Genomic DNA, 16,965 nt, shown 5'->3' on the forward strand with positions numbered 1-16,965 from the left:
CAAAATCATCCTTCTGCATTGATTTGTGCACCCTGCAAGGGTTTCTGTCATTACTGGTGGGCAGCATCAAGCACGTGCACAATTACCCTCTGTTTGCACTGTTGGACCTCTGCTGTTCATCTGTAGCGGATTTTGGGAACCAGCTTCCTTAACAGCAAACATTTTCCCCCTTCACAGGCTCAAAATAAGGGTTGTAGAGGAAATAAAATAAAGTTAGTGCTTTATTCAATGCATGTGTATTTAGGATGATAATTAGTCTGATTTTCATTTGCTGGCTATGTTTTATACTTTCCCTTTCTGACCATGGTGCAGTGATGCTGTAATGTTCCCTTCAGTGACAGTGAAAGGTTGCATTTCACTGATCCAACTCACTTCCACATTTGATATCTTGGTGGTTTAATGTTCCAAGTAAACTGAGCTAGTGAAGTGGTGAAAGGTAACAACCTTTTCTCCTTGGACTTGATTTTTACCCCCTTCCAAATATATATGGATATATATTTACAAAACACCCTTTGACTTCAACTGTCTATACTTCTAGGTGACCAAGTTTTGCCCAAGAATCTGTTATCCGATTTTAATCTTATTTGTCTGTGAATTAATTCTTTGTATAAGGTAACATCAATGCTCACATGTTCATTTAAGCTTAACTGCATGTTTGCCACTTAAACTTGGTGATGGATTAAAAAAAATAATAAAAGTAAAGGTGAGTTGGTAGAAGGCTGCGTGACCCCCGGAGCTGGTTCGGCGGCCTTACGGGGGTATCCATCCAGGTGGGTCCCCTCGTCAGACGGGCTCCACGGTCACTTCAGAGCCGGTCCTGCTCGGGCTGTCCGGCCCCCCCGCGCCGTTCCGAACTTGTCGCCGCCGAGCAGAGGTGGGAACGGCTTGGCTGCTCAATCGGGCGAGCACACCCAGAGAGGTGAAGCCGCCCAGGGGTGCGAGGCTGGCCCGGCAGGGTGCGAGGCTGGCCCGGCAGGGTGCGAGGCGGCCCCGGCAGGGTGAGGCCGCCCCGCCCCGCCCCGCCCGAGGGCCGCTTGTGGCGGCGGCGGGCCCGGGGGCTCCCCCTGCCGGCGGCCGGCGGGAGCGCGCGGGGTGGGGGGCGCGGAGCGCGCCCTGCCCTGCCCGGCCCCCGCCGCCGGCGCTCGGCGCTCCGCAGGCGGCAGCGGCTCGCAGGCGGCAGCGCTGGCCCGCCCGTCTCCGTCCCTCCATCCCTGCCCGCCTCTCTCCCTGCCTGCCTCTCCCGCCGGGGCCAGCGCCAGCCCGGGGACCCTCTGCCACGGGGGCGCCGCCTTCCCCCGCTCGCTCCTTTCCTTCCTTTCCGCCTGTTACCCGGCCGGTGAGAGCCGCCGGCTCGCCCCGCCGGGAAGCCTGGGCGCCCCCCAGCCATCGCTGCTGCTCCCCATGGGGATCCGGGAGTTCCCCAACGGCTCCGCGCGGGGCAAAGCCGCCACGCTGTGAGTACCCGCGGGGCCGGGCGGGCGGGCCGGGGGGACGGGGACACCCCACACCTCACCTCATCTTACCTTACCTCAGCCCGGCCGGCGGCGCCGCCCGCTCCCGGGGGTCGCTCCGGTGGAAGAGGGCGGCGAGGAAAGTTGTGGGTGCCGCGGGCCCGGGCCGGCTACCCTGCCGGCGGGGGTCCCGCCGCCCGCCGCCAACTTCGCCCGGGGCCGGCGGAGGGCGGCGGCGCTGGCGGCGCGGCCCCGGGCTGACGCCCCTCTCCCGACCCGCAGCGGCATGCGGCGCTCCCCAGATGTCAGCCCCCGGCGGCTGTCCGACATCAGCCCGCAGCTGCGGCAGCTCAAGTACCTGGTGGTGGACGAGGCCATTAAGGAGGACTTGAAGTGGTCCCGCTCCGTGGAAGACCTCACCAGCGCGTCCGTGGGGCTCACCTCCATCGAGGAGCGCATCCTCCGCATCACCGGCTACTACGGCTACCAGCCCTGGGCCGCCAGCTACAAACGTGAGTCCCCGGCACGGACGGGCGCGGGGGGCTTGCCAGGACCGGGGCGCAGCCCGGAGCCGGCAGAGGGATGGGGGTTCGAGGGGCCGATCGCTTTAGCGCTGGAACAAACCTCGCTCCGTGGAAGGAAGCGCTCGCACTCCCGGCGAAGAATTCGATGCCCGTGTTGCCTTAGTACTTTGGCAGTGGCTGGTTCACGAGAGCGTGGTGCTACGAATGATGACAGCTAAATTCTGCTAAGAAAATAGGTCAAATATTTGTCTTCACGTTGCAGGCATACTTAGCGACGGTGGTTACCGTGGGTTGACGGCTGTGTAAAAGCCCCTGCACGCTCATGCACATACCATTTCCACAAGTAACGCGTTATCAGTGTGTGTTTCTGTTGTTTTAGGAGAAAATTTCTGTCAAATTTTTGCAGCACTTGAGCTGAATGATCTGTCTTTTCCTATGTGGAGTGGAGCTGTTTCTTCCGTATGCATACAATTGAGAAAGAAACTTCAAATGGTAACGATATGAAGAGAGGTGTATTCCATCACATACATGATTTACAAAGGAAGCATTACCTCGAGTCGTTGTAATATATCAACTAGTACTTTTTGTGTATTTTTTGTCCATCTTTCAACATGTTTATGTCAGTTGTATGCATTAAAAAGTTACAGAATAGTTTACCAATTAATTGAGGTCATAACATTATTTTGGTTATCTTAAGGTCGTTTGAAATATCACAGGGGTTTTTGTTGATAAAAGGATACTTCTGTAACAGAAATCATTGCTTTGCTGGAAACACTGGCTCTGATAAAGTGGTTATTTTCATACTGTACTTCCCTACGTATTAAGTGCAAATGTTCTGAAATATTTACTACTAGATTATCTGTTTGGCAGTGTGCTTAATAACGGAATAGAATGATACAAGAATGCATGGCACACAGTACTAGTTCAGTTTTTCCCTGAGGGAGAGCTGGTCTTGATTGCCTGAAAATAGGACTTTACTAATAAATATTCTAATACTCTTCTGCGAGAGCCTTTTTTTATTTTTTCCTTTGATTGCAATTATGACAGAAATATCAGATATTTGCTACTTTACTCACTAGGAATGTGGTGTTTCTATAAGAGCAATTCCAGTGCCTGGATTGGGGCTGTTCTTGAGAGTAAAGCTTATTCAGGCCAGTTTTAAGGATCAGATCATGTGTGGATGCCAGACTGAGTTGGATGTTAATGGTTCTATCTGACAGAGTGACTAATAGTCTAGCTGAAGTCACACTGAGCTGCTGTGGCTGAACCTTCTGAAATAATAAAGGTCATGCTGGCTCCTCAATTATAACTTATTTGTTGAAATTTATAACTCTGTCTGAAAAAGTTAATAGCAAGCCTAAGCCTGCTATTCTAGTTACATTTTCTCTCCTAATTCGATCTGAATAACAAAATTACATACTTGAGTTATAATGGTGGGCAATAAATATACTAAGTGTCTGAGTTTCATAAATGCGTGTCTAAAAATAATAGGTTATGTGAATGTGTTGCCAATTTAAAATCTGAGTTACTAGGAACGTGGAAGGACACGGAGAAGGAAAGACACATCTCTACAGCTTGGTTTAAGGAGAGCCATGTTGATCTGCATCAGCTGAATAGCTGACTGAATAGGGTATATCATCTAAAGTGGGAAGACAACTTTGCCACAGCTGCTTTGAAACATCTTTGAATGCTCCTTCAAGTTGGGCTGATGTCTAGTTTTGGGATATGGACTTTCCTTGAGACTTTGCAGTTAGAAAATTTATTTGGCTGAAGTACTGCGAACAAATTATTTTCATTAAGCTTAAATTGCAACCTGGGTACTCTTTGTCATCTTATTTTGCATTCTTGTTGACAATTGGATGCACTGTGATTATAATTATGGACTGCATTAATAATGGACCTGCTTTGCAGAAAATAAGTCCATATTATAGTATGATCTAGATTTATTTAGTCTATCTCTCTTGGTGACATTCTTTTGATTGTAACTAAATTGCTTATAGGGTCAGATCTACCTCTTTTGCACTGCAGTGCATTCCTTTTGTGCTTCATTTAGACCGTTTATATATATATATAGATGTATGGATGGATGTGTGAAACTGAGAGATTCAGAAAGCTTTTGCTTATTTCGTTGTTTTTGTTTTAGCAAAACTCCATTAGGGAAACTACCACTGATAAACTGAGGTAGTGTTACCATGACCCCAAAACTTGCTTGGAGAACGATTTGAAACATACCGGTATGCCTCAAGGTTATGTAGCAACTCCAGTATTTAATATTCTTATAAATTCATTGGAAAAAGAGGAGGAAGAAGTGAAAATGTGCATAAGACACAAACTGGATTGGACACAATGAGAAAGGACTTGTAACGTTACCCTAGGGAGACCTGTCCCAGCCAGGTGACCCGCTGAAATGTCAATAAATGTCATTCAGTTATCACAAACAGAAGCCTCACATTTTCTGAAAACGCTAAAATTACCTGCCAACTTGCACATTACATTGGCTGGTAATTTTGGGACTGTACACAGCTCAGGGAAGACCTCTGCTGTTGGACTGCACTTGCAAACCAGATTTTAGGAGCTGGAGCAATGTAATGTAGTTCCTGTGTGTTAGGATGCCTTCAACAAATTTAGGGTAATTATAGTTATCTGCTCTCAAAAAAATATTACTGGAGACTCTGAGATGAGCAAGGAGAAAGAGTACAGGCAATCTGTAAAGAGCATCAAGAGTTTTTGCCGTTTACCTTAAAGAGGTTGAAACAAAAGTGTTGGAAAGTGCTGGCACATGCTGCTTAGGCAGGTAGAGAGGTTTTCTTCTGGTCATAAGAGAAAAAAGGTAGACAGGAAAAGAAGCTGAAATGCCATCAATTAAAGACTGATAGAAAAGAAATCATATTGAAGAAAACATGTAATTTATTCTTGAGATGAAGATTTCAAGGAATTATAATAGCAGTGATAAGATCTAGAATTGTGATAAAATGGGAAACATGCAGGAGATAATATTAAACTTCGTTATCCAGAATTTGAATTAGCCCCTCCTTAGGCTGTGAGGAGACTTTTCTTGAGGGTTTCTTGTACTTCCCTCCATAGCATCTGCCAACTTTTAGAAAGAGGAATGTTCTAATCTGGTAGTTCTTATTTTTCTGAATTCTTTGATTTCCAGGGTAACTAATTATGTGGCTAACTGCTCTCCAGTCTAAATCAAATATTCATATGTGTCCCATGGGGAATATTTTGCAGAATGTGATTTGATTTTTCAAATATAAAGGCAGAGGGGAAGAAACAGATAAGATGCAATCAGATTGCAGAATCATACCCTTATGCAGCTTCAGATGTAACAGAGCTCAATATTTGTGAAATTCTCATTATCAATAAGAGGTAAGTTGACTTTAATTTTTTTTTTTTTTTTAGAACATAGGGATCAAAGGCTTTAACAAAAAAGCCCCCAAAACAATGCCATGAGATTTGCAGATCCCACTGACAGTCTTCTTGTTGTAGGGAAATGAAAGTGGTTTTAGAGCTGTATTAGCACTGCCATTCTCTTCCATGAAGGTTATGTGAATTCTCATGATTGGTGCCTCTGGAAGCCTGGGACTTCACTTGAAGAGCAGAGGCAAGTTTGGAGGTGAACAGCCATGTTTTAAGTTTCCATTTCACAGCATTGTCAGTTGGAATTAGTTTTCTAAATATTTTTTGATAGTTCCCTAGGAGCTTTTCTGTACTTGAGAAATACAGGTGTCACAAAACTCTTGGACTGCCCTTCTGGTCAGTATGGAAGACTCATCTATTTTAATGATTGTAGCAATTGGCAGGGTGCTTGTTTCCACAGGAAATGTTCACAACTATCACCTTTGCCAAACATTCATTTTTCTCTAACTAGATCTGTTTTCTGGTGATTCAATATCACAGTGTGTCATTATGTGATTAGTATTTTAAATACATTCACGTGGGCTTGAGCCAGCTATCCCTATTTTGCAGTCTTCTTCCTACAGATCACCTGCTTCCACTCCTTGTTTAAGATTAGGGTCTTGCTTTTAAAGCAGGAACTTTCATGTATCCTTAGCATGTGTTCATAAATACAGACTTATTATGGACAAATCAGGATTGCGTGGGCCTTGGCCTTCCTCATTTATTCACTTACATTTTTTGTGTGCTTACAGACATTTCCATACCTGTAGAAAGAAGAGAATGGTATGTAGTTTTAACTCCTCTTAGTTCTGTTTATTAGGAATTAACCATTGTCTGTGGATCATGGCTTGTGAAAGTACATTTCTCTGAGACTTCTGCCTTGTGAATAATTCCAGGTTGTCCCAGAGATAACTTTTAAGAGACATGATGTTCAGGTGAAAGGAAAGATTGTGTCCACTAAATGAAGTTCTCTGGCTTTGTTTTACCCTGCTACTTTAAATATTAATTTTCATATTTTTCATGTTTGGTCATAGTTATTTCAGCAGCAACAAAATAAACCATATAATTTTAATGCACAGCATTTCAATATAGTACTCATCCAGTGTAGCACATTAGGTCTTGACCTGAATGTGGAATTTAAGTGCTGTCACAAATATCAGTAATGTACTAGAACACATTGGCTGAATAGCCTGAAGATTGCTCAGAAAGCATAATTGTCTGAGTATGCCAATGACTGAATTATACCATAGAATGATTTGGGTAAGAAGGCACCTTAAAAGTCATCTAGTTTCAACCCCCCCTGCTGTAGGCAGGGATACATTCACTGGACCAGCTGGCTCAAATCCTAATCCAGGTTTGCCTTGGAAACTTCCAGAAATGGGGTACTCCTAACTCCTCTGGGCAGACTGTTCCCAGTTATAGATTTTGACAGCCTTTCAAGGTAAAAGTTTGGTGTTGGTTTTAGCCAATTAAATGTATGAGCACTTGTAAATATTAGAGTATCAGTAATACAGCTAAAGACCGGTGTTTCCAGCTGATCCCCAGCGTTCCTCCTTGTGATTTTCTTTTCATGCTCCATTGAATACTGAAATTTCACAGTTGCTAAAAGCAAATCTAGTGAGGATATGAATCAAGAGGAATTTGTGCAAATACCATTTTCATGTATTTGCATCTGAGGGAGAATTTAACTTACTTTTTAAGGTGATATACTCCAGAAGTTCAAAGACATAAGATGAAGATTATAATTTTCTCTGGGGAAAGCCATTTTCAGGCCAACTGTAAGCAATTAATTTAAACTGCTTGCTTGCTTTCCAATGCATAAATACTGAATGTAATAAGCTTATAACTAATGCAAGACTTGGTGGTATCATTCATGTTGCTGTTTCTGAGGTCAAATGATTATGAGAGAATCTTCCTTTTCAGATGAAAACATGGAGTAACCTCTAGGTGCTGGTAACCTCTTGCTTGTTGTTGCTATCCAAGTTTCTCTTCACAGGTTCAATCTGTAGGTCAGCAGCCCTTCCACAACACCCAGTCTGTAGGTCAGCACTGAAGATTAGAAGATGAATAAAATATGTGCTTTATATATATATTTTTAATATATGTTTATGGTGTCTGAGGCCTAATTTACTTTTTAATCAATGCTCTTCAACTCTTCATTGTCAGTACTAACATCAGTAATTTTTTTTGTTACCAACAAAACCAAAGAGAACATGGGAACACCTACAGGTGAAAGAAAGCAATGGTGCTGAATTGCATTGCAGATTTAAAGGCACTGTAGCATTGCTGTTTCTAATGTCAGTGGCAGTTCTCTGCTGCAAGCTAAACCTCTATGGTGATACATGAACCAGGGATATTTCTGACTTGTGTCCACATGACAGCTCATACAAAAACTTTTTAGGCAATTCCCTCATTATGTCGTAGTCACTGTGACTGAGAAGAGCTGTCCCCAGAAATAGTCTCTTTAAGTATTTCAGAGACCTAACGACAAGTCTGTTTGTATCCCAAGTACTACAGGATCTATTTCTCTTTTGAAAGAGAACCTGCTGGGTCTCCTGGGTTTTAGCTCTCTGGGTGTTCTTGCAACTGAGAATGAGTACAATCTGGCTACCTGAGGCAGGCCAGAGCAGTACAGGTGCTGAATACTGAGCAGCTGCAAAGATACCAGGTGAATATTTTTTTAAAAAGCCTTTCAAAATCTTCTTTTTCAGGACAATTCCCATAAAGAAGAAACATGGGGGATTCTTAGGCTTTTGAAAATTGGTAAAACTTTTTTGGCTAGTAATTAATAGAAAACTGGTTCCTGTTACAATATAGAGCTTAATTAATCACAAAATTTAAGTCCTAAATTTCTTGCTGGTAAGCCAAGCAAATTCTCATTTAAACTGATTTGCTAAACATTTTTGATTGTTTAATAAATATTTAGTAAATGATAAATGTTTAGTGAATATTTAGTAACTTGTTTACTTAACAATTTTAATTGTGTACTGTTAAGTAACCACCACTTTTAACTAGGCAAATGAATAAACATTTTGTGTTTTGTATCTCGTTTTCATAGTATCTCGTTCATTTGTATCTCGTTTTTTTAGTGAAAAAACTAAAAAATTACCGCCTGCAAAATGGGCCATTTTTTTTTTTGTTTGTTTGCTGTTTAAACAAATTAATTCATTGCTTTCAGCTTTTTTTCAGTGCAGCTTTAATTACATGTCATCTTCAGCCATTTGTGCAAAACAGTTCATGGGACAGCAATTAAGAGTCTGTTGATTTCCAGCATTCATTTTAAACCCTTAATGAATGTTATCATTGAATGCTGCTGTGTTAGAAAATACCACTGAAGTCTCCATGAAAACCTAGCTGTACATCTTTGCAATGTCAGGGCCCATGTTAACAGTTTTGAAGAGTGTTACCTGGCATTTGAGAATCCTTCCACTGGAAAACTGCATTTATTTCTTTTATTTTTTTAATAGAAATGTGAACATGTTCACTAATCAATAATAATGGATTGTTGCTAAAAACGCATACTACTCTGAATTGATATGGAATAATGAGGAAGCAAGTTAATTTTGAAAAACTGATTTGGAAACCATCAAGAATTATGAATGAATGCTTATTTTTGGAACTATTTTTATTGCAGACCCTTCTTCTGGTTAAATTTCTGTAATAGTTCTGGAGTGCACTGTGTGATGGATCTTTGCAACTTTAAATAATTATTTTTTTAATAGAGACAATTAATTGCACAAGATAATAGTATTGAAATCAGACTACAAAGCCTTTGTTGTTGATATCCTACTGTGATATCGGATACTGTTGTGTTACTGAAACACAAAGCCACAAAAGGACAACGACCAGCAATGCTCATTAGCTTAACAGCTAATTTTACTAGATTCTAGCTCATGTCAGAGCTTTCTTCAAGGTGAATTTTTGTGCCATAATCTCTCTTCTGTATAATGAGGTGTTTGTGTTTCATATTCCCTGTGTAAATTGCTGATGATTTCTGCCACTTATTTGAGATAAAATAAGCCTCAAGAGAAAGAGAGAGATGACGATGAGATATAGTTGAATCAGGTGATCCTTAAGGTCCTTTCCAACCCGCATTGTTCTACAATTCTACAGAAAAGTTATGTAAAAGTCACTTTTGCCCTTTGGCAGGCACCATCCTTTGGAACATAAAGGTGTAGTTCTGCCCCTCTTGCTGTTTTGGAAGCTGAAGCCATAGACTTTCCACTGTTGCTTGTGAATGATGACTACTCTGAGAACAGAGATAAAACGAGCACTTATGTTCATAGAAATTTATCTGCAGATCATGGTTCCTACCTAGGCAATGGATTGCCTTCATGTGGTACATCTTATTGTAGAAACCACTTCCCTGAGTATTTATGATTCCCTGTTTCTCTTCACTAGGCACATATTCTTTCATCCCTCAGTGTATCCTTGGAAGAAAAAAAGATGCTGTGATTGTGTGGAAGACCATAGAGAAATATTTTCTTTATGAACCACTACTTTAAGTAGTCCTTAGACAGAAGGGATGCAGCAGAGATATCCCAGATTTCATTTTCTTCAGAATGTGAGAAGCTTGTTCTCCACTCAGTCATTTCCCCTTATAAAAAACTGCATCTGAATGGTTTCAGACGCTTCTATTTTTCTCTGGAATTTGAGGATCTAATAAGGTCAATTTTTTTACCAAATGTTTCCTATCATTTTGTTTCCATGAGTTTATCTGGCCAATATAGGAGTTGGGTTGTTTTTCTGAGAAAAGCTCTTCCAGCAGTGTTGGAATTTACGTATCATCACATTTAGGAAAACAACAATGGCATCACACAGCTGATAGGCTCTGTTAACTCAGCAAACCAATCATCTGAGGCAGGGAAATTTGAATATTTGAGCCTCTCCAGGATAAGGGAATGTAACTGGCTTCTAGTGAAATTACAAGGTCTTAATCTTGCAATTAAAGTTTCTTTTTGCTTTGCTGTAACTGGCCTCTGTCAGATAATTCATGAAAATTATTTATGCCTCATACATCTAAAGGAAGCAACCAGATTTTCATTTCTGAACACTGGTGCAGAGTCCCATTGATCCCATTGCAATATAAATATTGTGCCAAAGCTGATCCAATAGTGACAACCCAAAGGGTTTTTCCTTTCCTTGACTCTTTCATCAGAAATCCCACAAATTTGGTGCTGTTCTTCGCTGTCTCTTCACACCAACTAAGGTACCAAAGTAGCATGGAAATTGACATGCTTGTCCACTCTCCAAGTAGAGCAGGCCCAGTCATTCCACCCTTAAGCTCACTGTTGTGCTGTTTGTAGCCCTGTGGCAGCCTGGGGGCTCTGCCTTCTCCAGGACATCTTGCTTTGGCTTTGCCAGATCCGAGCAATTGTGTGAACAGAGCACAGGTTTGTGCTCAGGTGGGAAGTGGAGCAAGGACCTGCTCCTTCAGAGTTGATGAGCTTATGTGAGGATGTTGATGGTATATTCATAGTCCTGTCCTGAAAACCTGGAGTTGTCTTTCCATTTTCAAACAGTAACTGCTTTCCAGACAATCTGGTTCCTTGGGTGTTCAGTAGAGATTTCCTGCTTGCAAAATTTTGCCCTAGTTGAAATATGTAGTGCCAGGATTAATACCAAAGATGCAGTGTTTGCAATGTGAAACAGGAAACAGAACTTCATGGCTTTATGATTCTGTTGTCTCTCCTGCTCACTTTATGCAATGTTTTTTGGAAACTTTAGGACTGATTTAATTAACATGCAGCCATTTATTTTGAACAAGTGAAGATGGTAATCATGTTTACTTTTTGAGCTTAGATGCTAGCTACTGCTTATGGTTTTGGTTAGCACTTTCCATGGAACAGAAATTACTGACCGAAACCATTCTTCCTTGTATTTCTGCTGAAATAATTTTTTGCTGCATAGCATTTAGTGTCCTACTGGCCTGATAACTTCTCAGTTGTGGGTCTTTCTTCGCTTCAGAAACAAGACATTTATAATGAAAAGAAATGTGTTTAGGTTTGATTAACAGACGCTAGTTAAAGAGAAGAAATTACAAAATCATGTAAAGGTAGAAAAAGGCAGTCAAGAAACAAACCCCTTAAAGTCAGTGGAGGCATGGAAAATGTCTTTAATTAAATCAGGAGATTTGATTACTTTCAAGTTGAGCAAGAGAAGTGAGAAAAGAGCAGAAAGGCTATTTTTTTCACAGATGTGTCTTCCTGACACTTCTACATCATGTGTGGTGACTAGAGGCCTCTGTTTTTCAGGATTTATATTTCAGCTATTTCTTACAGACATTGCAAGTGTATTCCATGGGCCTTAATTCGGGATCTTGGGTTTCATGCAAGCCAAAGATTGTGCCCAGACAAGGTGAATTCTGGTGCATTCAGGAGTTCAAAAATTATTTAAGTTTTTTCGATAGACATGAGAATGACAGATGGGTCTTGACTTGGAAATGAGCATAAGCCCACATTCAGTTATTATTGTAGTTATAATGTGAGACTCCTACATACAGCCACGTGAACTCGTGAACTTTCTTCCAGTATATGGGAAGTAAAGTCCTCTTTATCAGTCTGGGAAATTACAGGAGTTGGAATGAAAACTAGGTTAACATGAAGGAGTAGAGTACTGCGTGCATGGCTTCAGGGATTTCAGGAGGATATATGGCTCCTGCCTGGTTTCTCCAGCTTGCCAGGTTATCTTGAGAGAATATATGAAGAAAGCACAAAGACACCTTAAATGACTGCCTTCCTGTGGTTGTTGGCTTGTAAGACTTATGAAGATCCTCTTGGAGGGTGCAGCATGGAATTGGATCTCTGGTTCCATTCACAAAATTACTTCACAGTCTTTGGGAAGTATTATTTGATAAACAACTTATTTAATAAACAACTTCTGTATTTGATTTTCTTGTTTCAAAGACAGCCTGCTTTCAAACTTTACAGCTTAGTACTGTGTAGTTTAATATCTGTAGGAAAATCCTTGTCTTTTGCAAATACCGATTTCAAGAGGTAGAGGGCTGTATATGTGTTCTGACTTCACCCAGGGTGAGAAGTGGTTTTGTGTCTTTTAATATTTCTCCAAATGGAAACAGAAATGAGAGTAAGGCATAGAAGCACAGATGAGTAATTTCTTTGTAGAGAAAAGCATGGACAAGAAACACATCTTGTACTGGGAACAATACTTTGTGGCTTCTGTGGCTGCTATGGGCATAGTAAAAACTGCATCTCACTAGAAATCATTCTGGCAAACAGTATAAGGCATTCTGTATTTATTTCTACAAAAAGAAAAGATTTTTGCATAGCATCCCTATAGGAATCTTTGTGATTAATATTGCTTTAAAATGATACTCATATACCAGGCAGTGTTTTATCTCTGCATGTCAAATTTTTTGCACCCTACAACATTTCTCTAAAGGCACAATATCTCATGTCTATATAATGAAAATACACTGGAAATGGTATTGAATCTTAAGAGTATAAGCCTAAACTCTCTTATGACTCTCTAGGTAATTTTTGCTTCGTGATAAGCTTACTGAACAAGGGAGACAGGGAAATGCATCTCCAGTACAGCACATTTTAATGTATTGTTTAGTTCTGCACTGATAATAATGAGAGAATTAAAAAAGCTTTTGGGATGAATCCCTGACTCCAGCCAAGTACCAAAAGTACCAGACATGGTACTTTTCTCAGTAACTTCAATCAAGCCAGGTTTCAGCTCCCAGGCTTAAGTCTTTGCCTTTTAAGCAGGCCTTCCTGCTCTGTGTGCTGAACATTTGTTCCTAAGGCAACTGCATCCAATTACACCTACCCATACATGGTCTTTATTATATGTTCCTGAGCACTACTGAGGAGCTCAATTTAAATTATAGAATAATTATTTCTTTTAATAGATGTGCAATTTTAAATTTCTTTAAACTTGGTGTTTAGTTAGTACTTAATAGCTTGTCCCAACATAAGTAGAAAGCATCTACAGGAATTAAGAAGAGGCTACTCTTTCTTCCCATTGCCCAGAAAACTGACTACCAGAGCCCAAGTACTGAAAGTAAAATGAATACATATGCAATTATTTACAGCTTTAGGTTAGGAATAAAGGATTGAGGCTTCTAACAGGGTATGCTATAGAAGCAGCACATAGGAAAAAAAGTCCTCAAACAGGTCTGTTACCAGTTGAAAATTTTGTATTGCCGTAAGCTCAAACTTACATTTTTACTAAAGAATAAAACATACTTCATGTCTTTCCACTTCAGATGTGGACAATCTGCCTGTACTAGAGTGGGTGTCATTGAATGAGTCTGAGGCAGAAGCCTTTTAAAACAGTAAAAGAAAGGCATTCTAGTTCCTCATTTGTATAAGCAGCAGTTTGGAAGCCAGTTAGTTTTTGACAGCCCTGGCTCAGTCAGGTAAGGAATAAGAACATATACACCCAGAACTCCTTGCAAATGTAAACAAAGGACAGTCTGAGTTGGGATGGAATTACAGGGTTCTTGGAAAAGTTTGAAATGTTAGAGATAACAATGTTGTACATCCATCTTAGGTTTTAAGTTTTTGGTTTTCTCTGTTTTTTTTGTTAAATTATCCCACCACAAAGCCATACATGTGATGGGCAGCATGTGGCTTGGAGAAACTCCCTGGTAAAGTTTAAAATCTGTCTATGAAGCTGTTTGAGTTAGTGCATTAACCTCTTATGTCTTTATTTTCAAAGGCCAGAATTGTTCCATCTTCACATTGATAAAACTGATAGAAGCTAGGAGGAATTTTGCCTAACTGACACCAGTAACTAATGGCACAAAGGAATGCTGCAGTCCTGAAGGAAATTGAGGGTTCTGGTCTGACCCTATAATAGGTTAGTGAAAGCTGTGCAGTTTGGCAAGCTTGGATACTCTTAAATCTCCAGAGAGTCCCAGAGCATGCTCACCAAAGTATTTTTACAAATAAAATCTGCTATATCACAAGGCTAGAGTTTCCTCTGCTATTAGAACTTGTTCTGCACTTTTCAAATGGAAGTGCAGAGTGACTGGATTTGGTCCCATCTTCCAACTGAGAGCATTTGTGTTGCAGCTATCTATTGATGTAAACCTGTATACAAAATTCCCTTCCAGCCAAGAACATTCCCCTAGTGAACATCTAGTAAATTTTTGTTTCCTTCACTTTTTTGCCTTGCAGAAGACAATTAGACAGTTGTTATTTTTGATCTTCCAATTATCTGTAACAAAGTGATCCTTCTTATTTATGCTAGGTGAGAACAGCATGGGAACAAGTGAATGAAACTGCCTTTCTCTCTGAAGCAGTTAAAAGCAGGAAGAGGTAAAACAATCTCAAATGTTGAGATAATTAGAATCTTGAAACACTTTTTTGGAGGGAGGTTTATAGAACCTATGCAAAGTTGCGTGTCCATTTGTAGGAATTGTACCAGAGAAATAAGAGATCAAGAGGCATAAAATACCCTGGATGTTTACTGCTCGAGCTGAATTACTTGCATTGTAGAATAATTGGGCAGTACAACAAAATCAGCACCTTGCAAAAAGGCTTCTTCTACTGGAGATATATAGCTCTCAGTTCAAGGTTAAAATAGTTGCACTGTAATCTGCTTTGTGTAACGGCAGCTGATTTTACTAAAAGGTAAGTGGTTACATAAATCTCAGCTTGGTGTTAAAACTGATGAATTTCACTGACAGATTTCAATAACCAACCTTGCAAGTCTGATCTTTCTTGGGTGTTTTGTTACTGTTGATTTATTTCCCAATAGGCTAAATTATTGTCATCTCATAAAGATGATTTCATTAGATTTTTTTTTTGTGTTAAAATTAGAGCAATTCACAACCATTACATAATGCAAATAATATAGCTCAAATAATTTTGCATTTATAAGTTTTTGGAACTAACTAATGAATGAAATTTAAACATTAAAGTAGTTATTATAAGTTAACATTTCAGGCACGTCAGTGTTGAAGAAGCATTTGGACAAAGCCAATAATAATATGCATCAACTTTTGGTCAGCCCTGAAGCTGGCAGTTGGATGAGATGATCATGGTAGGTCTGTCCAGCTGAATTTGTTCCATTTTTTCCTACTCTTCATCTCTCATAATTTTTTAATGCTAATGTTACACCATTAAAATATTAAGGGCCTTATCCAGTAACCAAAATAATAGCTGAAAACACCCATGGGTGTAATTACAGAATCATGCATCTGCCTTGCAATTGGAAAATAGGTCTTTAGTGGTTTTATTCAGTAAAATAATGAGGAAGCTGTATTTCATTGGAGTTACTGAGTTGAGAGGAAATGTCACTGCAACTATTTGATACTTAAGTTTCAAGCCTGCAAAATTACATATGAGTAACTTAAACTGTGCAGAAGCTGTGTGGCTAAAAATATTTGTTTGTATATATTAGCTTTTAGAATGTTAATTATTTATATTGCTCTAGGCAGTTGGTTTTAGCCAACAGTGAATGTAAAATTGTTTTGAAAATACTAATTTAATATTCTTCACATCATAAAATACAATTTTTATTTCTCTATGCTAAGTATACCTATCTAGAAGATTGCATCTTTGCTCTCATATATAAATTCTAAGTCAATTTGTGTGTGAATAGACCAATTTTTTTTTTTTTTGGTGCAAACATAAATAATTCCATGCACTGTCAGAATACTTGAGTTCTCTTAGTCATTTTGTCCTTTTCAACGTTATCACTGATCTATGCTTTAATTTTTTTCAACAGTCTGATCTTGTCATTTTTTCAGAATGTAATATAATCCAAAGTAATTTGCATGTACTGAGCAATTTAGCTTGACACAAAGGTCTGTCTGTACGGAAAAATCCTTGTGACGGGGTATCTTTGTGGTTATTTAATGCAAATTAAAACCTTATAAATTAGTGTTTTGATGGTTGTTTGACTTATTTCAGAAAAATTTATTTCTTCAGGTAATAAATCTGAGTGAGCAATTAGGCATTCTTGCAACATGTTGAGAACTTAAGTCTTTGATACCTTGTTTGCAAGAAGCACCATTTCCAGAAGCATAAAATCCTCTTCAAAACAAATACATCATTCATTTTATTTAAATTCGTTCTCTGTTGACTTTAATGAAATAAAGCACTAATTAAGCAGTGCAAGCCTGTAGAATACAGCTTAAAATAAGTTTGGAAAAGACAAGTAAGGGCAATTATCAGTTGTAGGGTTTGAGGGAAACAACATTCAATTTTCAAATTTCTCTCTGAAATGAAACTACAATTCAAATGCATTGGATCCCAAATGCAGCCTGTGAGAAGAAACTGTAGCTACCTCTTTCTGGTGTTTTTGTACTGTTTGGTTGCTTTTTTTGTTTGTTTCTTTTTGAGCTTTTTTGTTTGTTTGGGGTTTTCCTGTGTGTTCAGATTTAACTCTGGGTCAGGTTTTTGGAAAGAGATTTTGCTACACACAAGTCTTATAGACTTGTGGACTGTACAAGATTTATAGTCTCTTATGTAGAGCAGAATTCTTCTTGTTCCATATAAACATCACTTAAGGGACAGCCATCTTTAAGTAGCCACACCTCTTTTGCAAGTGATTAGCTGCAATTTGAACAAGAGAGTGTGGGAAGAGGAAGAGAAATTAATCTCACCTGC

General features: G+C 39.9%; 1 protein-coding gene across 1 annotated transcript in view; it reads left to right on the forward strand.

Annotated features, from left to right (window-relative positions):
* Positions 1-1,186: 1,186 nt before the first annotated feature.
* Positions 1,187-16,965, forward strand: part of SLC35F3 (solute carrier family 35 member F3) — a 161,570-nt gene continuing 145,791 nt past the window's right edge. The window contains exons 1-2 of the mRNA XM_054280027.1: positions 1,187-1,454; positions 1,734-1,963. Of these exons, the coding sequence (XP_054136002.1) occupies positions 1,402-1,454; positions 1,734-1,963 (283 nt within the window). The 5' untranslated portion in view covers positions 1,187-1,401. The remainder of the gene's footprint in view (positions 1,455-1,733; positions 1,964-16,965) is intronic.

This window comes from Melozone crissalis, unplaced genomic scaffold, assembly GCF_028551555.1.
Source record: "Melozone crissalis strain CALT ecotype California unplaced genomic scaffold, PUWL_Pcris_2 ptg000027l_1, whole genome shotgun sequence".
NCBI lineage: Eukaryota > Metazoa > Chordata > Aves > Passeriformes > Passerellidae > Melozone > Melozone crissalis.